The sequence below is a fragment of the Microplitis demolitor genome, chromosome 6, assembly GCF_026212275.2.
Source record: "Microplitis demolitor isolate Queensland-Clemson2020A chromosome 6, iyMicDemo2.1a, whole genome shotgun sequence".
NCBI classification, from domain to species: Eukaryota; Metazoa; Arthropoda; class Insecta; order Hymenoptera; family Braconidae; genus Microplitis; species Microplitis demolitor.
Window position 1 is genome coordinate 16,778,062 of NC_068550.1, and position 24,950 is coordinate 16,803,011.

The 24,950-nt window shown below is 30.8% G+C and overlaps 1 protein-coding gene, 1 long non-coding RNA gene and 1 pseudogene across 2 annotated transcripts; 1 reads left to right on the forward strand and 2 right to left on the reverse strand.

The window, feature by feature from the left end:
- The first annotated feature begins 2,932 nt into the window (after positions 1-2,932).
- Positions 2,933-4,635, forward strand: LOC128668053 (zinc finger BED domain-containing protein 5-like). The gene is made up of 2 exons (XM_053740214.1): positions 2,933-4,440; positions 4,560-4,635. Exons 1-2 carry the CDS (start codon positions 2,933-2,935, stop codon positions 4,633-4,635), a joined length of 1,584 nt encoding a protein of 527 aa, XP_053596189.1.
- An 864-nt stretch (positions 4,636-5,499) lies between these two features.
- Positions 5,500-7,739, reverse strand: LOC106693720 (uncharacterized). Its single transcript, XR_008403882.1, has 3 exons — positions 7,609-7,739; positions 7,374-7,470; positions 5,500-5,650 (listed from the first exon to the last, which is right to left on the reverse strand). It is a non-coding gene; the product is annotated as an uncharacterized LOC106693720 (long non-coding RNA).
- Positions 7,740-15,664: 7,925 nt separating this feature from the next.
- On the reverse strand, positions 15,665-17,053 carry LOC128668054 (GATA zinc finger domain-containing protein 10-like; annotated as a pseudogene).
- Between the last annotated feature and the right edge of the window lie 7,897 nt (positions 17,054-24,950).

The window sequence follows — 24,950 nt, forward strand, 5'->3', positions numbered from 1 at the left end:
ACTGATTAGGCTGAGTTATAAGTATAATTTATGGGAATGGGAGGTAATTATTCATTTTATTTATATGCTTGTAATTATTGTGGTTGGTCGGCGCATGCGCGGCGACGCAACAGTTGTCAGCAACAAATTTATTATATTATAAATGAAATTTATAATTATTTTGTATACATTATTAATTGGTTTGGCAATTTAAATTAGTGTTAACTAGTAAGGTACAAAGTAATTGGGCATTTGACGTCGGGAATTGGCAATGTTACACAATTGACATCGGGTACGTTGTCGTTGGTAGTATTTGGAAATAACATGCGACGGAGATAGTTCTCCAGTGGGTTAAAATGAGATACAAATATACAATATGGCCGGCCGAGGTGCCGGCATGAAATTCACGTGCTGCCATGGGCAGACGTGGATAAACTATTGTTCGAGCAGGGTGTGTGCCTGTTGCTATTCGTTCTATTGCGCCACTTGAGTTTGTTTTTTTTGCTAAATACTTATATTAATTAATTTTGGGCTAGTAGTGCCGAGTTTGCACTGATAATTGTGGAGGAGAAATTATCACATATTGTCATAATTGACGTGATCTCGCCCATTCATTTGAGTACATCAACGATTTGTAAGTACCTTTGAGTTAATTCATTGGCGTGTAACGTTGCATTCCCGCGTTGGTGGCCATTTGCACTCGCGTGAGTATCACGTAGTTGATGAGGTATTATTATCCGTATTATTAGATTTTGATTACAAGCATACGAATAAAATTAGTAATAATCGAGCCCAGGAGATGATAAAAGTTTAATCACGATTATTTATTATTATTTAAATAGCGAATACGTATTGTGATGAAATATTGTGTTATTATTATTATTTTATGCCACGTGATTCCCATCATATGCGACTGGGTCTCGATAGTCTGATATATGTATATATGTATACATTTATCAGCGCTGAGTATTAATTTTTTTTTTTTTTGAGTTATAAAATTTTAATATTTTGATTATTAGTTATGAATGATTATTGGTACAATTTATGAAATATTAATAATCTGAATTAAGAGATATTGGTGATTTGCGAATCGATTACTAATAATTCGAGTTAGAAATTATTAGTATCTGAGTATTATTTATAGAATTATTATTGATTTGAATTATTAATTATTATTCAACGGAATATTGCGTACGAATTAGTATCATTTAGCGTATTGATTATTCCTACCTTGAATTATTAATTATTATTTATTTGAATATTGATTATGAATTATTATCAATTAGCGTATGAAGTATTATTAATTTGAGTTATTAATTATTGTTAATTTGAATTATTATTATATTTATTGTTGAGGTGATTCATCAAATAAGTATTTTATTATTTGCGTTCAAAACAGAATTATTTTGGAAATACCGTAAATTCACCATTGGAATTTACTGGGAAATTGTTCCCAGAAAGTATTTAATTATTTTTGTTATGTTCATGTGCGAGTGAATTATTAACTATTCACAGATATATATATTTTGTTTGGTTCAACGCATTGAGTGCTTACGCAGTATTGTTATTATCTGAAGTATAATTTATATGCGCATACTATTATTATTGTTTTCTTTTGTAAGTGATTTATTATTATTTTTTTTGTTGAACATTATTTATGTGAGTATGCGCTATATATTGACTGATTATTTTAATTAATTGATGGATAATTAAAGCAAATGGTCATCAACCCGGTATTTATTTAATTTTATTATTTTAATTACTGCTATCTTTCTTGCTATCCTAATTCCTAAAATCTGAAATCGCTATCCTGTCATTTTATTTTATTTTCATTTTCATTTTCTCCGTTGTGTTATTTTGAGTTGATTTTGTTCGTGGGGCACACGAACTGGCGCCCAATTAGGATTTCTAACCCAGCCTGAGCGGAGCAGCCAGTCCAGGGAGATTCAGGACATCTCCAGGTGGAATATTTGGTTCTGGGTTTATTTTATTTTCAGTTTTCGATCAACGGAGAGCCATAACGGCTATTGAGCGCCAACTACACTCCGCCGTGGGACGCGCGAAATAGAAGAAAACGTTATAATATGTCCAAATAATAGTGAATGCAAAAAAAAAAAAAAAGAATACAATAAATTGATGGACAAATAAAAATTAAGAACGGTCTCTAATTATTTATTTAATTATAACATCATCGAACTATTGCTCTGGTACATTAATAGGTCTATCAGAAAAATCTCTACCTTATGACAACCCAAGCAGCACAAAAAAAATTGTTGACTTTTTGTTAAATTTAAGGCAACAATTTATTATAGTATAACTAATTGTTATTATAAAGTCAACAATTTTTTTTGTGCTGCTTGGGAACTCTGAACCGTAACCAGGGCTACCACAAGCAACTGTACCACATAATGACTATACTAGTTTCAAAAAATACCCGCGAAAATCTCAACCAATTAACAATATTCTAGAACAGCCATACTCTAAGTGTGTTCCGCGGAACCCTAGGGTTCCACGATACCCCAGTAGGGGTTCCGCAAGAATTTGGATAAATCTCTGGTCTACCGTTCTGACGCGGCGTATCACGCAAATCGAGTTTAGCCGAACTTGGTCGCCTCGTATGATTTTACTATGCCGCCACCGCCAACATGTATGTACTTGTGAGTGCGCAGTCCCTTTGATAAAAGCCGCCTCAGAGATTAGACTCTATTATGAACCAGCGACTTTCGGCTCTAATGTAAAACATTAAAGTCGAGATTGTTTAAGCGCATTATTTGTTTTTCTATTGTTTTCGGCAATTTTATAAAAGCGACTCGAAGCGACGTGATCGCAGTTCGCACCTCGACACGTCAGTCGACGATTAGCGTTCAGAACGATAAGTACCTGCTAGAAACAAAGTGGTTTAGTAGTGTAGTGAGAGTATTAGTTATTATTCGTAATATAATTATTTTAAAAAATGGACCGCTGGCTTAAAGGCGTTAAACGTGTTGCAACAAGTTCATTTCACGAAGCCGAATCTTCAAAAGCAGTACGCGGGGAGCATACAGCAATTACCGATCCAGTTGATAAGGCAACGACGTCAAGTTCTACGGCTTCAAAAGAAAAAAAGAGGATATATGACGAATCATATATCAATTTCGGATTTGTTGATTCCGACGGCTTACCTCTCTGCATGTTATGTAGTAAACTGCTTCCTAATAGTTCCATGGGCCCTGCCAAGTTACGCCGACATTTAGAAACTGTACACCCCGAGTCTAAAGACAAGAGTATAGATTTTTTTGTCCGTAAAAGAGAACAGTTATTGGAAAATCAAAAAACTATGATGCATATCACTAAAACTATCAATGAAAAGGCCACGGAGGCATCTTATTTAGTTAGCTATCGCATTGCACAAGCAGGTGAAGCCCATACTATCGCTGAGAATTTAATAAAACCATGTGTGTCAGACATAGCAAAATGTATGCTGGATGAAAAATCTGCAAAGCATCTTTCTACTGTGCCGCTTTCAAACGATACTGTTTCACGACGAATTCATGATTTATCAACTTACGTCAAACAAGAATTAGTTACACGTCTACAAAAAACACGATTCGCATTGCAAGTAGATGAATCGACTGGTGTCGCTGGTCTGGCTATCTTGCTTGTTATCGTGAGATATCCATATGAAAGTTCTTTTGAAGAAGATATGCTTATGTGTTCACTGCTGCCCACAAACACTACCGGAGAAGAAATTTTTAATAAAATAAACATATTTTTTGAGGAAAATAATCTCAGTTGGAACAATTGCATTGATATTTGTACAGATGGGGCCAAAGCGATGACGGGTAATACAGCAGGATTAGTGTCACGAATAAAAAATAGAGCACCTAACTGTACTTCCAGCCATTGTATCCTGCATAGACAAGCTCTTGCGATGAAGCAAATGCCGCCAAATCTAAAATTAGTTATGGATGAAGCGGTAAAAATAATTAATTTTGTCAAATCACGACCACTACAGTTCCGATTGTTCTCATTAATGTGTGAAGATTATGGAAGCAAACATAAAACACTGCTGCTCCATACAGAAGTGCGATGGCTGTCTCGGGGTAAAACTTTGACAAGGTTATTTGAACTTAGAGCCGAGCTACAAATGTTTCTTTCAGATACTTCTTTTAATTTGAAAGACCGTTTGCATGAGAAAACTTGGTTGTTTCGAGTGTCTTTTATGGCGGATATCTTTCAAAAACTGAACGAATTAAATTTATCATTGCAAGGTAAACAGACAACAGTGTTCCAGGCCTGTAACAAGATAACTTCCTTCAAAAGAAAATTAGATTTTTGGATTATTTGCGTTCGAAAGAGAGAAGTAGAAAGCTTTACGTCACTCAGCGAGTTTGTTAGCGACAACGACTCAGAAATGTTTCAAGATGATGTATTTGGAGAATTGGTCCAATATCTCGCTTCAATGCGCGAATCTTTTGAGAAGTATTTTCCCGAAGAACAGATTACAAAAATTAATCTGAATTCATGGATTCTTAATCCTTTTTTACACAACTTAGAAAAGCCCGAAAGTATGTCAAACGAGATATATGAATCTCTTTTAGAAATGTCATCAGACACAAGTATGGAGTTACTGTTCAAAACGATGCCTCTCAACGATTTTGGGTGCAGAATTCGTGATGAATATCCAATGCTTGCCAAAATGGCTCTGAATATTCTTCTTCCCTTCCCAACAACATCTTTGTGTGAAACAGGATTCTCAACTTATGCAGCCACGAAAACAAAATACCGCAATAGACTGGATGCTGAACCTGATATGAGACTACAACTGTCCTCTATCAAACCTGATATCAACCAATTGATGAAAAACAAAAAACAATTTCATACCTCCCATTAGTTAGTCTTTTCATTATATCTTCTATTATTATAATGTAAATAATAAGTAACTGGTACATAGAACTTTTATTATGCTTGTTAATAAAGAATACACTTTTTTAAAACTATTGTTTTATTGTAGGGTTCCGTCAAGTATTTCGCTTTCCAAAAGGGTTCCGTCAGCAAAAAAGATTGAGAACCGCTGTTCTAGAATTGTTGATTGGTTGAGATTGTCGCGGGTAGTTTTTGAAACTGTTGTAGTTGCTTGTGGTAGACCTGGATATGGTCTAGTTATCGTAAGGTAGAGATTTTTATGGTAGACCTATTAATGTGCAATCGCTCCCTGTAATTATAAATCAAAAATGGTAGATGTTGCATAAAATTAATTAAAATATATGTACGTGTACACACTATGGGAGTTGGTCGTAAAATGTGTGAATATTAGAAATTAAGCAGAAGTGTTTACTTTTCTCTACTTTTACACACTAGTAATATATGTATTTTTATTTTTAATACAGTTAATTTTATTATTTGTTATTAATTAATTTTTAAATGTCATCTTCGAAATCGTCAGAGTACGTCACGTTGTCGATTTCTCCGCTACGAAGCTTTTTTAAAATATTAAATTCATTCAATTTTGCAAACACTGCTTCAGCACTCATCCCACCAGATGTCATTCCGTAATTTACATTTTCCCAGAAATTTTTTATTTCATTATTTGATTCCACGGTCGTTCTTTTGGCTTCACAAGTCGAATAAGTGCCTTTTTCGAATTGGTTTATAATGTTTCGAGTATCTGAATACAAAGGCTTTAAAGCATCTGAAATAAAAATTTTCCAATGTATTAAAAATTTGTATGAGCTTTTATCGAAAAATAATGGAATTTATTTTTGTACATGTACGAATATTTAAACGATATGTTTAAAGGTAGGACGTAAGAAAAAATGAAGTTTGCATCGTTACCCTTGTAGGAAAAAAATATTGACCACAAGGGATGACTTCGCGCAGCAGGTGACCGTAAATCGGTCATGTGCGCATAATTAGGTAGGGGTCATCGGAGGATGAGACCTAAGACGTCTCGATCAGAGACGACACTTGAGGTCAAGTGCTCGACTAATAAGTCACGCCTAAGCCAATCCATTTTCCTATTTGAAAAGCTTTAAAATTTAAATTCGTCTTAGTGAATATTTTCTGTTATAAAGTGGTTTACAAACCAAAATTTTGTGAAGTGATACTAGTGATTAGCCCAGCGTCTAGCTCGTCAGCAGCAGAGGAACCTAAACAAGAAATACGGTGAAGGTCCACGATGCAGCGGCGACCGGTACCACCAGTACGTCGAACATAACGAACTCAGATAAGATTTATAATAAATTTATATTCATATTTATATCTCTCTCTTCAACGTGACGCTATATAATATTTAATTTATTTTCTCGTGTCCATTATTTCATTGCCGCTGGACACTTACTTAATTTTCTGATAAAAATTGAATATGTAAGAAAAGGAGAATTTGTACACATATATATTCGGGATTTGGTTAAATAAAATTCGATATATATATTTGAAGTGAGTTTCTAAACAAAATTACTTTCATCATCAGTGTCTTATAGAATAAGTTTGATTCTCAGCCGCGTGTCCGGTCAAAATAAGTCGACCTACTCCTAAGATTTTTTCTCGTCGTGCAGAACCGGCAACAAAATTAATTGTAATTTATATTTATATTAATAATTTATTATCAATTAATTAATTCATTCAGGAAAATTCTTTAACTGTGGTTCGTGGCTACTGGACACGAAGTAGCCAGGGCCCACCGTTATATGCTCTACTAGCTAAGCATTGCCACCCGAATATTTTTATGAGTGAGTATTGCAGTGTGGAAAAAGATTTTTATTATTGTTTAATAATAGTATATAATATTTCCAATAATGAATGTATTTTATCTAAACTAAACAAATTTAATTTCCGTCGATTTTTAAAAGTTACCAAAGTTATCTGAGTTCGTTGTGTTCGACGTGCTGCTAATTTTCTTGCTGTTGCTCTTCTTGATACTGTTGTTTGTTGCTTTTGTTGCAGATGCTGCTGCTTTTGTTATTGTTGTGGTTGATAATGTTTTTGTTTTCCATCTTCATCAGCGTTGGTGGTAAAATCTTCAATAAGCCTTTTCAGCTTTTCAATTTTTTGATTTCGATTAACAGATTCAGGATTTGACAAATTTTTTTTCATATTCTGAAGCTGTTGATCGAAATCATCACTTTGCAAATTTTTTTTTTTTCGAGCAACCAATTCACTTCTCATTTTTTTAGATAGTTATCATTCACTATATTTTTTTAGATGATTATCATTCACGAGCACTATCCAATAGTGGCTTTAAATTCCTTTTGGGCTGATTTTTTTAATTCTTCGAAAAATATTAAAATTGTTATTGATAGGAATAAATTAAATTCACTTAATAATTCAATGGTTGTTACTGATTTGTAGTCCTAAATTTCGATAAGTGTTAAAACGTACATATCCGCAGTAATAATTGATTAAGTCATACTTACTGGTAACGGTCTGTGATCATGATCCACATTACAGCAATCAACTTCTAAATGATGCTTATTGGGGGATAAGTGAAGATTCAAGGTGGCTGGACACAATCTGAAAAGAAAATTGAAAGCATACTTATTATTAAATTGAGCTCGAGCTGAAAAAAAGAGTATGCCATTATTAATTATAAAATTGAATCTAAAAGTTGCTGTACCAACTTCTAGACTTTTACATAAATGGACTACTTACTTGGATTTATCAGAGTTTTTTACAGTGCAACACTGATAATAGATCTCGTTGTATATTAAATTAGCATCAAGCTCCACGTTACCTTTGTCATTGAGAACATTGTGCAGAGTTTTGCTATTTTTAACAGACAGTCTGTGTTTTGTAGTATTTTCGTACTCTGCCAATGCATTTTCGACATCCTCGTATGAAAAAAATATTTTTTTTTCATAAAGTGGCTCTGACATTTTTTTACGTTTGCAATTAATCGAATACTGGAGTTTGAGAAGAACGTTTCATTAATGCTTACAGTTGCAATAAAACGAGTCGAGTCCAAAAAACAAATGATAGTCGCGCGTTTTGAAAAATTAAAAATGGCCGAAAACAGAAAAAACGTTCTGACATCTACCACTACGACCGCCAAGATTTGAATTTTTAAAAACCTACAGATTTCCTTGAAATCAAATTACAATCACATACTGACTACATAAAACTTTTCAAGTGAAATATTTACAATAAAGTATTGTCAGAAGATTGATAATGCAATAAAACTGAAAATGATAAAGACAAAATTACTACTTATATTACTCACCGTGCCGACCGTGTGAGGCTTTTCCTGGTCTGCTGCGGTGGATTCGATAAATTAAAATAATGTTACTGTTTCATTGTAAATATGGATAAAAACAGCAACAATAATTTACTAAAGGAGTAACAATAATTTATTTAGACTATTTTCGACAATAAAGTAATTATTTAAATCACTTGCCGTGCCGACCGTGTTAGATTTTTCCTGGTCTGCTGAGTCAATTTGATAATTTTAAATTATGTTATTGTTTTATAGTAAAAAAAAGTAAAAACACTAACAATAATTTACTGAAGAAGTAATAATACTTTATTTAATCTATTTTCGACAATAAGGAATTATTTAAATCACTTGCCGTGCCGACCGTGTTAGATTTTCCATGGTCTGCTGAGTCGGTTCGATAATTTAAAATGATGCCATTGTTTTATAGTAAAAAAAAAAATAAAAACACCGACAAAAATTCACTAAAGAACTAACAGTAATTTATTTAAACTCTTTTCGACAATAAGGAATTATTTAAATCACTTGCCGTGCCGACCGTGTTAGATTTTCATGGTCTGCTGAGTCAATTCGATAATTTTAAATTATGTCATTGTTTTATAGTAAAAAAAAGTAAAAACACTAACAATAATTTACTGAAGAAGTAACAATACTTTATTTAATCTATTTTCGACAATAAGGAATTATTTAAATCACTTGCCGTGCCGACCGTGTTAGATTTTCCATGGTCTGCTGAGTCAATTCGATAATTCAAATTTATGTTATTGTTTTATTGTAAATACATATAAAAACAGCAACAATAATTTACTAAAGAACTAACAGTAATTTATTTAAACTCTTTTCGACAATAAGGAATTATTTAAATCACTTGCCGTACTGACCGTGTGAGGTTTTTCCTGGTCTGCTGCCGTGAATTCGATAATTTAAAGTTATGTTATCGTTTTATTGTAAATACATATAATAAAAGCAACAATAATTTACTAAAGAACTAACAATAATTTATTTAATCTATTTTCTACAGTAAAGCTATTATTTGAATCACTTGCCGTGCCGACCGTGTTAGATTTTCCATGGTCTGCTGATTCAATTCGATAATTTAATATTATGTTATTGTTTTATAGTAAATATAAATAATAACAGCAACGATAATGTACTAAAGACCTGACAATAATTTATTTAAACTATTTTCGACAATAAAGTATTTATTTAATTCACTTACCGTGCCGACCGTGTGAGATTTTTTTCAGCTTTCTCATGGTCTAAAATGAACGTACCCCATCAGGTACTGTTTTTTACTAATAAAAACGAATTAATAGCCATACGGTCATATAAGACCAAAGATTATCTATAAATCCCAATCATCACGCTGCAATCGTTATTTTAATTGATTACTGTGTTGCCCGTGTTAGAATTTTCTAGCCATCTGGATTGTCTATACGGAACTCTGTTTAAAATTTTTTCCAAAATTACCCCCTTCTCTTTTAAAAATTTTTGTTAAAAATTACCCCTCTCCTTTTAAATTTTTTCCAAACATATGGTACGATGTTAAGATAGTTGAAAGAATATACAGCAACAAATTAATTTAAAAAAAAAAAGAAAAATAAATAAACAAATAAATAAACACTTACTTTATTAGGCTTAAAAAAAGCCAGACCTAGGTTGATTATTTTAAGCTATAAATAGACTAACTCTTTTAAAGCTATGAATAGATCTTATTTGGTATGCCAAATATAATGATGATGCAATATCAAACATCAGTTATTCCTTGAAGGATGAGTATAGAAAAATTTTATATAGAAAAAAAGATCCGTATATTATTTTCTTAGAACAAGTACTTTTAAATCGATACATTTCTATTATTTTTATCATTTTATTTATAAGATGTATTTGGTATGCAATTAATATGATGTAATATTTGAATGAATATTCTAAGAAATTTTTTATTCTCTCTTATTTTATTCTAAAATAGAATACATTTTATTTTTTTATTCTCGATATATGTTTTTGTGGAATATGCAGTATTTTGTATGCAAATGTTATAATTTTTTGTGATATTATCCACAAAAATTTAATTTTTAATGTGTTTATTATAATTATTCTTAATGGAATTTTAGATATACTGTATACTCTGGTTATAAGCTATATTGCTGTCTATACTCCGACATACAGGAAAAAAATAAAATTAATATAAGATTGAGAAGAGCGTCCGATGTAACTTATAACCTGAGTCTGCTGTATATTTATTGCATTACATATATATATACAGATAGATATATTGTATTATATAGATATATATACATGATAGGTATTATAAATATAGATATATATACATAATAGTCATTATAAATATATATGTTATATTTTTCTTCATGTTATTAAAAAAATTTTCTTGTCTCCAAGCAAAATATGTTTTATGCCTATAGAGAAAAAAAATTACCTAGCTATTTTAATAAAATAAAATTATCTGAAAGAAATAATAATACTACGACTATGTGGATTCCAATCTCTCATCTGCCCCACCAGGATATAATATTTAACTAATGACTGTATTTTATTCGTTTGAATTTGCGGCGCGGCAAATTCTTACTCCGAACTGTACAGAAGAATGTTAAATGGAGGGGAGTCCACGTGCTCGTTCAAACTCTCAGCGCGGGATATACTTGCTCCGAACTGAGAGTATACCAAACCTAGGGAATATATATCCACGTGGTCGTTCAAATTTGCGGCGCGGGAATATTCTTGCTTCGAACTTATATAGCTAGAGTATATCCACATGCACGCTTTAAATTTTTGCGGCGCAGGAATACTTCCAGTTTAAGCTATATAGCATACGCTTGATATGATATATATATATATATATATATATATATATATATATATATATATATATATATATATATATATATATATATATTTATACAATTTTTGAAGCAAGAGAATATTATTATCACTCCCTGATCTGAATTTTTTTACCTATATCAGCATATTCAAAATGTCACATTTCAATGATTTTTAGTCATTCAAATTTTACCCCCCCCCCTAATGTGAGCTAAAATTTTAGCATTAAAAAAAGTATACTTTCTACAATATTGCCTTTTTTGAAGCGAAAAAAAATTTTTTTTTCCGATGTACCAATAAAATTAAACTGAGCACATTCCGATTCTTTTAATACATCTATAAAATATACTTAAAAGTTTCCATCAGAAAAAAAAACCATTAAGGTATAAGAACTTAAATTATCAAATAATTTGAGTATAAACATAAAATAAAAATCACTTATATAAGATGGAATTTCTTACATGCATTCCAATCTTTTGTATTCAATCTATGTGAAATATTCATTTAAATTAAAAAAAAAATATGCATAAGCGGTTATAAAATATAATATCACAATAATTAGATAAGTAAATGAATACATGTAAAAATTAGTTAAAATAAAAAAAAAAAAGTAAATGTCAGAGAGTTCAAATCATTAGAAGCACTTAATACTTTTAACTTTTTTATTTATCTTAACATTATTTACATTACTTCATTAATCTTAAAATATTCATAAATAATATTTTAATTATTATTGTTAATCTATAAAAATGATATAGGGAAAGTATACACTGAGCACAAAAGATAGATAGATAATATAATTTATTTAGCCATGAAATCATGACTTTTTGCTGCTATCAAAAACAAAAATACATTGTACAACATAATAAGTTTAAATATGTACATTTTTTTCTGTGAGTAAAAATTAGCATTCTTTTCACTCATCTAGTGTAATTTTATGGATTGTATTTAATTTCAAATTTATTGTATATCGATCCATGATATTGAAGATAAAGATATCCATTGCTGGCTGCTCCATTGAGGTTGTTTAATTTTTCCATATCCTTGTTATGCAGAAGTTTTACTGTTCGCTTTGGCAAATAAATGTTAAATTCATTGTCTAAATTCACAATTATTTGCGAACCGTACTTGGTTGTAATTGGCTTTAGCTCAATAATTTGATAATCATTGTCCAATTCTAAATCAGACATCTTCTTTGATGGTAAAAATTCATCTAAGCAGTTGACTTTATTGATATCTGTTAGATCCAATGTTACTGGTAGTGAAATTATGTTGAAGTTTTTTTCAAATATGTATAATTTGCAAACTTTGGTTACGAAATTTTATGTATAAAGTCCACTTTTTATATTCTTAGAGCACTGCGAAAGACTGAATGTTCAGAGCTCAGACACACATCTGCTTTTAACCCAATCCCCCCACTCACATAATAATAGTAAAGCATTTGGGGTAGGGAGAATATTAATCATATTAGACTTCAACAAAAATAATTATGTTTAAATAATTTTGAATAAAAGTAATATTAATTATACTAAAAATTATTTAGAACACACATTTTGAAACCAGCACTGCAGTCTGATGTCATAAAACAGATTTACATTTTTCATTAATCTAAAAAATATTTTTTACAAATTAAAGAATAATAAAAATATTTATTTTATTAGACATGAAGATTTTTAAAAATTGAATATAATGTTTAAAAAATATATGGATCATGTGGGCTAAAAAAGTATATTTTTTTTTTTATGATAAATTTTTATCAAAATTATTTTTTAATAATAATTTAAATACTGATTTTGAACTGAATTCAAAAATCTTATTCACTGTTATTTGCTAACTGTAAATAAATTAATAGAACTTTTAATTAATGGAGAAGAGCGAATTTTTCTGTAGAGTACGTTCTAATGTCTCAAGACATTGATGTGTGTATGCAAAATTCTCTTAAATAATTATTAAAAAATATTATCTTATGAGACTATAGACTATTTTTGATAATAATTATTTAGAAATAATGTTTGCTAAAGATATTTCCTTATCTCATTAGTATGTAAAAAATGTTTCTAAATAATTTGTGTTCGAATTATTTGTAAGTAATTTTTTATTTACAAATAGTTTGCTGATGATAAATATTAAAATTCATAGAATTTATATAATAATTAATTTAAATATTTATTTATTTTAATAACAATCATTTGTTCATATATACTCGATTTTAGAAAAAAAATATATATTAGATAATTAGGGAAGGAAATTCGCGTGGCACATTCCGATGTTACCACTGCCATAAGACATCGAAGTAGTTGAGCTAGGGGAGTTCCCCCCCCCCCCCCCGATAATACAGATTGCGGGTTCTAGTCCGTGCTAAGTTACCGACAGAGGGTAACCTGTCGACGGTCGGTGGACATACTGGCGGTCGGTAAGACCTGTTTTACCGACTGTCCTCAGATTGGCAGTCGGTAAACTCTGATTTGACCGTTGTTAAGCACTGTTTTATTGTCTGTATTGATATTGCCCGTCGATAAACTTGTTTTGGCTGTCGATTAGGTTGTAGTGGCGGTTGGTAAGACCTATTTTACCGACTTAAACACGCTTTTGAGGTTAGTTTTACATGTTTTTTGAAGTGATGTACGATGGTGATTGCGTAAAAAAAGTAACATACACGCATCTGTTACAAACTAGATTGGGTCATGGGCAGCCTACCAGATTAAAGGTGGTTGAGTAATTCGCATCACACCCAGAGCTGGCACTAGCTGCCTACCATGTACAGGTTGTGTTAGTGTGTGTACTTACAAGTGTATTAATTTCAAGTCGTATATATTGAAACTGAGGTGTGGACAAGTGCATGTGAGAAGTATGCTGAGAGGATGCCATCTATCGGCTAACCCCCCCCCCCTTTTTTTGCTAGATGACGTCATCGATTGCGTCATCCAACAAGTTTGAGCTCGTTTCTGAGTTGTAGTGGGGGTAGACGAATAATTTCTAAGCTCTTGAGCTCTCAGCACTCAGTCTTTGCTGAAACATCTAAGTGAACAGTCAGTGGAAAGTTTATACTAAAGTTTTTTATAATATTTATTGTGTTCGTTTTTTTTATAAACACGTAAGTCATAGTCTTATTATACTTGCATATTTTGATAAATATTTTTCATATTTATCAAAATGTATTAATTATTATTTTTGATTTATTAATAAGTTATATTTAATTTACTAATTAATTAAATATCTGTTATAGGATGGATTTGAAGAGAATCAATGAAATTAGTAATTTAGAAAACATTTTGCCAACCAGAAAATTTCAAGAATTGGAAGTTGGCAAAATGTATAAAATTACGGAATTAAAAAAAATTTTAACACAGTATGGACCTCGAGTCATTGCTGCTCTCGATAATCAATTTATGGTCTACTTCCCTACGAGGACAAACAACCAATTAATTGCTGATGAAGAGACATTAAAAAATCTCACCAACACAGTTGAAGAAGAGCATTTCAATCTGCGATTTCACGGAAGCAAATACTGTAAATTTGAATTCGTTCTTTTATAAACTTTAATGTACTATTATTTTTTTTTAAGAAAATAAAAAAAAAATTTTTTAAATATGTAATTATCCTTTGACTGATTATTTCATAGGCCTTTTCATAGTAATTCTCGTTTTTTATAATTAAATTTTAAATAATAATGATAATTGTAATAATAGTAATAATAATAAAAAATTTGGGAAAAAAAAAATGTCAAACTGCGCATGCACTATTTAAAGTATCTCTAACAGCCACTTTAGCTGAAAAATGAGCGTAATTTGATGTTGAAATAACATGAAATCTGCTGCCCGAATTTACAGTGAATTTCACGCCAAAAATTGAAAATAAAAAAACTTTCGGTTAATTTTTCTTCTATTTTAAAAAACTTTTACGAAAAAACAGTCGGTAATGTTCATTCTCGCCATTGCAGAAGGTAATCAAATTATTATACAAAATTGTCAACAATTTAAGGGTAAAAATATACTTGACAATTTATGAAAACAAATTGATAATAAGCTGACCAAAAATTTGACTTCAAATTAACGACAACTTATGAAGTTAATTCACGTCAAATTCAATAGCAAGTTGCATACATAATGTCGTAAAAATGGAAAAATCCGAAGTTGACGGATATTTGTCGAAACTTTTGCTCAAGCAAACTGTGGTATTAGGGGGATGATGACAAGTCGATGCTGTACAAAAGGTGGCAGCAGGTTCTATATTTCGCGGAAAATTTAAAAAAGACCGCTCGCGCACACTCTGTGCAGCGCGCAGTATTTACGCCTATTTCAACCGTGAGGGACAAGTTGGACAGGTGGAGCAAGGATCTTTTAACATATAAATAAAAATATGTATGCATTGGATACTTTTTTTATTAATTTTTTTAAAAATGACAAACTATTTTTTTAAATTGAAAAAAGAAATACTTAATATTAAAAAATACTTGGTTTTTATAAACATACTTAATATTTATGAAAAAAAAAAAAATTGTGTGTGTGTGTGTGTGTTTTTTTTAATAATAATACTTAAATTCAGAGTCACTGGCTTCGGTCACACTCCATTCACCAGATAAATTATAAAATATCGTTTCACCTCCTAAGATGATCGTATCGTCATCATTATCATCGGAATCGTTATTATTATTTACATTCAATAGCCATTGATGAAGTCGTTGTTGTTGTTGTTGTTGTTGTTGTTGTTGTTGTTGTTGTTGTTGTTGTTGTTGTTGTTGTTGTTGTTGTTGTTGTTGTTGTTGTTGTTGTTGTTGTTGTTGTTGTTGTTGTTGTTGTTGTTGTTGTTGTTGTTGTTGTTGTTGTTGTTGTTGTTGTTGTTGTTGTTGTTGTTGTTGTTGTTGTTGTTGTTGTTGTTGTTGTTGTTGTTGTTGTTGTTGTTGTTGTTGTTGTTGTTGTTGTTGTTGTTGTTGTTGTTGTTGTTGTTGTTGTTGTTGTTGTTGTTGTTGTTGTTGTTGTTGTTGTTGTTGTTGTTGTTGTTGTTGTTGTTGTTGTTGTTGTTGTTGTTGTTGTTGTTGTTGTTGTTGTTGTTGTTGTTGTTGTTGTTGTTGTTGTTGTTGTTGTTGTTGTTGTTGTTGTTGTTGTTGTTGTTGTTGTTGTTGTTGTTGTTGTTGTTGTTGTTGTTGTTGTTGTTGTTGTTGTTGTTGTTGTTGTTGTTGTTGTTGTTGTTGTTGTTGTTGTTGTTGTTGTTGTTGTTGTTGTTGTTGTTGTTGTTGTTGTTGTTGTTGTTGTTGTTGTTGTTGTTGTTGTTGTTGTTGTTGTTGTTGTTGTTGTTGTTGTTGTTGTTGTTGTTGTTGTTGTTGTTGTTGTTGTTGTTGTTGTTGTTGTTGTTGTTGTTGTTGTTGTTGTTGTTGTTGTTGTTGTTGTTGTTGTTGTTGTTGTTGTTGTTGTTGTTGTTGTTGTTGTTGTTGTTGTTGTTGTTGTTGTTGTTGTTGTTGTTGTTGTTGTTGTTGTTGTTGTTGTTGTTGTTGTTGTTGTTGTTGTTGTTGTTGTTGTTGTTGTTGTTGTTGTTGTTGTTGTTGTTGTTGTTGTTGTTGTTGTTGTTGTTGTTGTTGTTGTTGTTGTTGTTGTTGTTGTTGTTGTTGTTGTTGTTGTTGTTGTTGTTGTTGTTGTTGTTGTTGTTGTTGTTGTTGTTGTTGTTGTTGTTGTTGTTGTTGTTGTTGTTGTTGTTGTTGTTGTTGTTGTTGTTGTTGTTGTTGTTGTTGTTGTTGTTGTTGTTGTTGTTGTTGTTGTTGTTGTTGTTGTTGTTGTTGTTGTTGTTGTTGTTGTTGTTGTTGTTGTTGTTGTTGTTGTTGTTGTTGTTGTTGTTGTTGTTGTTGTTGTTGTTGTTGTTGTTGTTGTTGTTGTTGTTGTTGTTGTTGTTGTTGTTGTTGTTGTTGTTGTTGTTGTTGTTGTTGTTGTTGTTGTTGTTGTTGTTGTTGTTGTTGTTGTTGTTGTTGTTGTTGTTGTTGTTGTTGTTGTTGTTGTTGTTGTTGTTGTTGTTGTTGTTGTTGTTGTTGTTGTTGTTGTTGTTGTTGTTGTTGTTGTTGTTGTTGTTGTTGTTGTTACCGTTGCCATGGTTACCATTGCCATGGATACCGTTGCCACGGTTACTGTTACTATGGTTATCAAGGTGGTTACCATGGTAACCGTTGTTGTAATAACTGTCAAAATAAATAAATTGTCATAACAAATTCAGTTGTCAATTAAATTCAGAGGAATCATTAGAATAAAAGTAGAAAGATATTAAATACTAATATTCTGCAAATCATCTACAGTATTATTTTATATAATGTTAGGCAAATTTTCTACTAGGTCGATTCAGTCTAAACTATTGGTTAGTTAATCATTTTTCTTCTGAAAGTTATAGGTCAAAATTAACCCATAATTGTAAGATTCTAAAATGGTTTAAAAAAGTAATATTATGAAAAAAAAAAATATGAAAACGGTTAGCGTTAAAGGTCATCCCTGCAACTTCCCATTAATTTTATATTTAAGCGCTCAAAATTGTACTTACTCCGAGCTCAAAAATCTGGTAAAAGTTTAATATAACATTATTTCTTAAATTCTAAAACCAAAATACTTTTGAATGAATTAACCGATTTTTACGCGATTGGTGGCATTCGACGCAGTTTTTCAGGCCTCATGAAGAGTCTTTGAGTTTTAATCGATCGAAGTATGAATTTCGATATAATTCAGAAAAAACATTTTTTTCTGTTTTTTTTTTCGACAACGATAACTCATAAAAGAATGAATCGATTGTGACCGAGCTAGCGGCGATCGACGTGGTTTCTTGATGTTGAGAGCTGGTTAGTTTTTGGAATTGATCAGTAGTCGTTTAAAAGTAATTCTATAAAAACCACATTTAAAAAAATTTTTTTTTTGTAGTATTTTTGAGATTTCTCAAAATATACCGGTTCGAATCGGTATAAATTGTATTTAAAATCTAAGTTTAAGTCGAGCCCTTTCGGATGGCACCAACCGAGATCAAATCGGTCGAGCCGTTCAAAAGTTATAAGAAATTTACATACGGCCACACACACACACACACACACACACACACACACACACACACACATACATAAAGATATACGGACATCACTGCGGAAACATTCGGGGAGACTTCCTAGGACCTCAAAACGTCAACATCCGTTTTAAACTCGATTTTCTAAAAAAGGAGTAAAATTAATAACTTCCCGATTCTTCAGCGGGATGTTAAAAATGTTGTGTGAAGCACGCGATTAACTTTGAATTGAAGACTTGAACATAAAACGATAATAAAACTATTAGAGATCGGAAAGAGTATATCAAATAATAATAATCATTCAATTTTATTTTTTTCAAACACACTTTCTATAAGTTAATGAATCTTAGATTATTAATAATCATAAAATGGTATTTGACGCAATTTATTGTAAATAATTCATTTGTGATTACTAATAATTATTACCAATACACAGTACCTCATGGGTGATGCGGAAATCTGTGAATGACACATGCATTGACTGGTACTATTTTTCCTGACCAAAAATTTTAAAAATTCACTTCATTCATCGATAAGAAAATATACATTTTGTATTTAATATAAGAAATAAAGATTAAAATTAATAGTGTGCCCAGTGAAGCGGGCGGGTGGCTGCTAGTATATATATATGTGTGTACCCGCAACGTTTACGACGTTGCGTACGCTTTATCAATATATATATATATATATATATATATATATATAAAATTCGTTTCAATTACTTGATTTTTTCGCAAGTTATCGTGTCTACGAGTTTTATACTTGACGGACAGGAAATGTTTTTAAACTATTTTGATGTTTTTTCGGTTTTTATTTGACTAAATAAATTTTTGAAAAGTATGGAATTAATCTCCATTAAATTGTCTTCGAAATGGTGTGCAACTTATCTTAATTCCGTGAATCAATAAAGGTATAATAATTCAAATAGTTGCCGAAGTGAGGCGAAGAAAGTTGTTCGATCGTAAAGCACTCTCTGATGCTTCGCATCATGAGTCGTGCAAAATTCAAATGCTATCATATTTCTATTAAACTAAAAATAAATACATTCTGGATTTTAAGTATACAATTTTTCATAGAGAGCCCTTGTTTCTAGAATATCTCGTATTATTGTAAAATGAAAAATTTTCTTTGAATTTACGTCAGTTTATTGATAAAAATAAAAAACTTTTGGCTACTTGTTTTTTTAAGGTGACTGTTATGCCAAGGATGTGTAATCACTGTTTTTTTTATTAATAATGACTTGTCTTAGACAAAAAGTTGATTTATAATTATCATCAACAACTTGTAGCTGTTCATCTGATTCACTTCTTGATAATATTGAATCTATTTCCAAGTTTTCTTCTCTATCAGCAAGTTCTCTATCGGCAAGGACTACAGTCCTCGGAATCGAAGAGTCAGAATTATTATCTTGGTCTGTTGATGTTGATTGGTCATTCCTAGTCTTAATTTCATCTCTTACTAATCTCAGTAAATTTAAATTTTTATCTTTGGTCTCCTTATTAAGCAATACAATAGTTTGTATTTTATTTAAAATTTTATCCAAGTCGCATTCTTCTTCATTTGGAATCTTCACTAGTCCCTCTTCATCATTAATACAGAAATAATCTGACGATATGACCGTTTTAATATCATTTTGTTTAGTTGATGATTTAAAAAATGTAGGTGTGATAGCAGTTTTATTAGTTGGTCTAATTAATAGACCATCAGATGTAGATGGATTGCTATTATTTTGATTATCTTGATGCAATAAATGGACAGATATAGAAGGATCGATATTATTTTCATAATCTTGATATACTGACTGGCAAGGTGTAGAAGGGTTAGTATTATTTTGATCATCTTCATATGATGAATGATTGGATGGAGAAGGATTGGCATCATTGCGTTTAATTTTTGTATTTGGATTTTTATTAGAAGGGACAGTGATACTGGATTTCAAATCTTGGACTGATGTGTCCTTTGTCGAAGTACCTGCAATGCTCGCTTTTTTTATCTATAAAAAAAATTGTTTAGTTTTAATTCATAACTAAATACTTTTCAATTTATATTAAAAAGATAATATTTACATTGTTGTCTTGTTCGTGCTGGTAAATATTGTTCCGCGTCTTAACAACAAGACGTTTTACTTTAATATCAACTTGTGCGATTAATTTGACCGGGCGATTTGTTTTTTGCGACCTATAAATAGATGTATAAATGTAGACGTATATATATATATACTAGCAGCCACCCGCCCGCTTCGCTGGGCACACTATTAATTTTAATCTTTATTTCTTATGTTAAATACAAAATGTATATTTTCTTATCGATAAATGAAGTGAATTTTTAAAATTTTTAGTCAGGAAAAATAGTACCAATCAATGCATTTGTCATTCACAGATTTCCGCATCACCCATGAGGTACTCTGTATTGGTAATAATTACTAGTAATCACAAATGAATTATTTACAATAAATTGCGTCAAATACCATTTTATGATTATTAATAATCTAAGATTCATTAACTTATAGAAAGTGTGTTTGAAAAAAATAAAATTGAATAATTATTATTATTTGATATACTCTTTCCGATCTCTAATAGTTTTATTATCGTTTTATGTTCAAGTCTTCAATTCAAAGTTAATCGCGTACTTCACACAACATTTTTAACATCCCGCTGAAGAATCGGGAAGTTATTAATTTTACTCCTTTTTTAGAAAATCGAGTTTTAAACGGATGTTGACGTTTTGAGGTCCTAGAAAGTCTCCCCGAATGTTTCCGCAGTGATGTCCGTATATCTTTATGTATGTATGTGTGTGTGTGTGTGTGTGTGTGTGTGTGTGTGTGTGTGTGTGTGTGTGTGTGGCCGTATGTAAACCTCTTATAACTTTTGAACGGCTCGACCGATTTGATCTCGGTTGGCGCCATCCAAAAGGGCTCGACTTAAACTTAGATTTTAAATACAATTTATACCGATTCGAACCGGTATATTTTGAGAAATCTCAAAAATACTACAAAAAAAAAATTTTTTTAAATGTGGTTTTTATAGAATTACTTTTAAACGACTACTGATCAATTCCAAAAACTAACCAGCTCTCAACATCAAGAAACCACGTCGATCGCCGCTAGCCCGGTCACAATCGATTCATTCTTTTATGATTTATCGTTGTCGAAAAAAAAAACAGAAAAAAATGTTTTTTCTGAATTATATCGGAATTCATACTTCGATCGATTAAAACTCAAAGACTCTTTATGAGGCCTGAAAAACTGCGTCGAATGCCACCAATCGCGTAAAAATCGGTTAATTCATTCAAAAGTATTTTGGTTATAGAATTTAAGAAATAATGTTATATTAAACTTTTACCAGATTTTTGAGCTCGGAGTAAGTACAATTTTGAGCGCTTGAATATAAAATTAATGGGAAGTTGCAGGGATGACCTTTAAGGCCAACCGTTTTTATATTTTTTTTTTTTATAATATTACTTTTTTAAACCATTTTAGAATCTTACAATTATGGGTTAATTTTGACCTATAACTTTCAGAAGAAAAATGATTAACTAACCAATAGTTTAGACTGAATCGACCTAGTAGAAAATTTGAAATCAAAATATATTTGCCTAACATTATATAAAATAATACTGTAGATGATTTGCAGAATATTAGTATTTAATATCTTTCTACTTTTATTCTAATGATTCCTCTGAATTTAATTGACAACTGAATTTGTTATTACAATTTATTCATTTTGACAGTTCATATAACAACGGTTACCATGGTAACCACCTTGATAACCATAGTAACAGTAACCATGGCAACGGTTACCATGGCAACGTTGGGGGGAGGGGGTAGCATACGTGATGGTTATCGAAAAATCCATTTTGGCTAGGAGTTGCGCAAAATCCCTTCTTATCTCTCATCTACAGTGAAAAAGGAGTACCTATGCCAAATTTTAAATGAATCGGTCAAATAGTTTCGGAGATCTGGTGATGAGTCAGTGGTATTTCGCTTATATGTATATATATATATATATATATATATATATATATATATATATATATATATATATACGTAACATAACCAAGTTTTGAGGACACGATTGCCGCTACAATTCTTATCTGATTTCGATAAAATTTATCCCACTTATTCTATCGGCGATTATCCCGGTCAAGTTCGAAGATGGGCTAAATCAGTCGATTAGATTAGAAGTTATGACTGTTTGAAATTTCCACGATTTTTCGAAAGAATTTTTTTTATCCACGTTCATGTTTATATAATTTTAAAACTAATACTCATAGATAAATTCCGTAAAAATTATCTGAAAGCTTGTCTAACAAGCTTTAATTTATGACTTTAAACTTTATGTTTCGACCATTTCTTCCAATAATTTGATAGATTTGAAAATTTTCATGAAATCAAAAAATGATGAAAATATGGTTTTCTTTCCACATATCTTTTGCATGTCCCATTATAATCCAGTTTCTTCAGTTGTATTTTATTGTGCACAAAATAACCTGTAAATTTCACAGCTATTTTATATTATAAACGTATTTCTTTTATCACTTATGATGTATCAAATGTACCTCTACCCTCTATCATTATCACTAGTCTTGTCATAACGATAGCACCCATAGTTCTTGTCGATATTAATACAATTTTTCACACTTATTTTATGGGTGAATACCTTGACCAAGTTTGAAAATGATCTAAATTGCTCAATAGTTTTGAAATTATGGCTGTTTGAAATATTCATGATTTTTCGTAAAAATCAGTTTTTAATCACTATTAAAGCTCATATAACTTAAAAACTAATATTCATACTCAACTTTCGTAAAAAGTATTTGAGGGCTTGTCTAATAAGCTTTAATTCATTACCTTAAACTTTATGTTTTAACTATTTCTTCCAATAATTTGATAGCCTTGAAAATTTTGATGGAATCAAAAATGTTGAAAATATGGTTTTAATTCCACATCACTTAAGCATTTCCCATTATAATTCAATTTCGTCAGGTGTATTTTGTTGTGAACAAAATAACCTTGAAATTTCACAGCTATTTTCTATTTTAAAAGTATCTCTTTTATCATTAATGATGTTTCAAATGTACCTGTACGCTCTATGATTGACATTTTTACTGTTTTATGGTACTTTCAAAGCATTGAAAATTTTTTTTAATGCAGAAACATGCATCTTTTATGGTTTTAAGTCATAATAACTTATGCACTACACATTAAAATCTATTTCCATTAAATTTTTCTTGTCACTAATAATATAATCTTTTAATTTGTTTGCACTGGAAGATAATATTTTGTTAATAGTAATACCGTTAGATGATAGTAACCATTTAAAAATTAAATAAACGTTGTAGACTATGAATATAGTAATACATTATATGCGAAAAGTTTATATTGGTGTACTATCTATACAATGTTTTGTCAAATTAATTATCTGAAGTTCGCCGAGAAATTTCATACCATGACTACACACTTACATTATCACAAGATATTCATGTACGAAATTAACTTATTCGATAGATTACGTAAGAAATTGTTACGATATTTAAATATCGCGGCAGTCTCACATCGGGCTGGTGAGCAACAGATGGCAGCACACGCTGCTCACACGTCTCTCCGTTCAGTAATATTATGATTATTTTGTTTCTATGTAAAATTTTATTTTAATTATTACACTACTTGTACTTAATTAATTTATTAGGTGAAAACTGCGCTGAAGTCAGCAAAAATTACTGATCCTGTTGCGTTTACAAGTAGATTTTATAAGGCTGGGGAAATAATTATTCATTTTATTTATATGCTTGTAATTATTGTGGTTGGTCGGCGCATGCGCGGCGACGCAACAGTTGTCAGCAACAAATTTATTGTATTATAAATTAATTTAGAATTATCAGGCATAAATCATTAATGGATTTAGCAATTTATAATCCTGGTAATTAGTAATGCGAGGAGTAATTGGGCATTTGACGTCGGGAATTGGTGAAGTTACACAATTGTCATCGGGTACGTTGTCGTTGGTTGTATTTGAAATTAACATGCGACAGAGATAGCTCCATTGGTTAAACTGAGATGCAGATATACAATATGGCCGGTCGAGGGGCCGGCATGAAACTCACGTGCTGCCATGGTCAGACGTGGATAAACAATTGTACGAGCAGGGTGTGTGCTTGTTGCGAATAGAAATTTTCTTTGATACGCCACTTGAGTTTGGCTAGATATATATATATATCAATTACTTTTGGCTACTATTGCCAATTTGCCTTGATAAGTGCGGAGGTGTAATTATCACTGATTGTGACACCAAGGGATCTGGTTCGCATTTTTGATTGCATCAACGATTGTAAGTACCTTTGAGTTAATTCATTGGCGTGTAACTTTGCTTTCCCGCGTTGGTGGCCATTTGCAAGCGTGTGAATATCACGTAATTGATGATATTGTAGTGATAAAATTTTACAGGCATATGATAAAATGAGTAATAATCGAGCCCAGTGGATAATTAAGTTTTGATCGCGAATATTCAGTATTATTTGAATACCGAATATTTATTGTGGAAATATTTTGATATTGTTGTCATTTTATGTCACGTGATTACAAACACATGCGACTGGGTTTCGATAGTCTTATATATATATATATATATATATTTATTTATTTATATATCACAAACTGATGATTATTAATTTGAGTTATTAATTATTATTTATTTGAGTATTGGTTATGGATTACTAGTAATTTGCGTATTGATGATTATTAATTTGAGTTATTAATTATTATTTATTTGAGTATTAGTTATGAATTATTATTAATTTGAGTTATGAATTATTATTAATTTGAGTATTGATTATTGTTAATTTGAATTATTAATTATTATTAGTGTGAGGATTGGTTGTTATCAATTAGAGTTATTATTCTTATTTATTTTAGTCTGAACTATTA

Bases quoted from the DNA above. Each gene is read 5' to 3' on its own strand.
- LOC128668053 (XM_053740214.1), top strand. From the start codon at position 2,933: ATGGACCGCTGGCTTAAAGGCGTTAAACGTGTTGCAACAAGTTCATTT. The intron at 4,441-4,559 runs GTATTTTCCCGA...AATCTCTTTTAG, and splicing joins ATGCGCGAATCTTTTGAGAA to AAATGTCATCAGACACAAGT.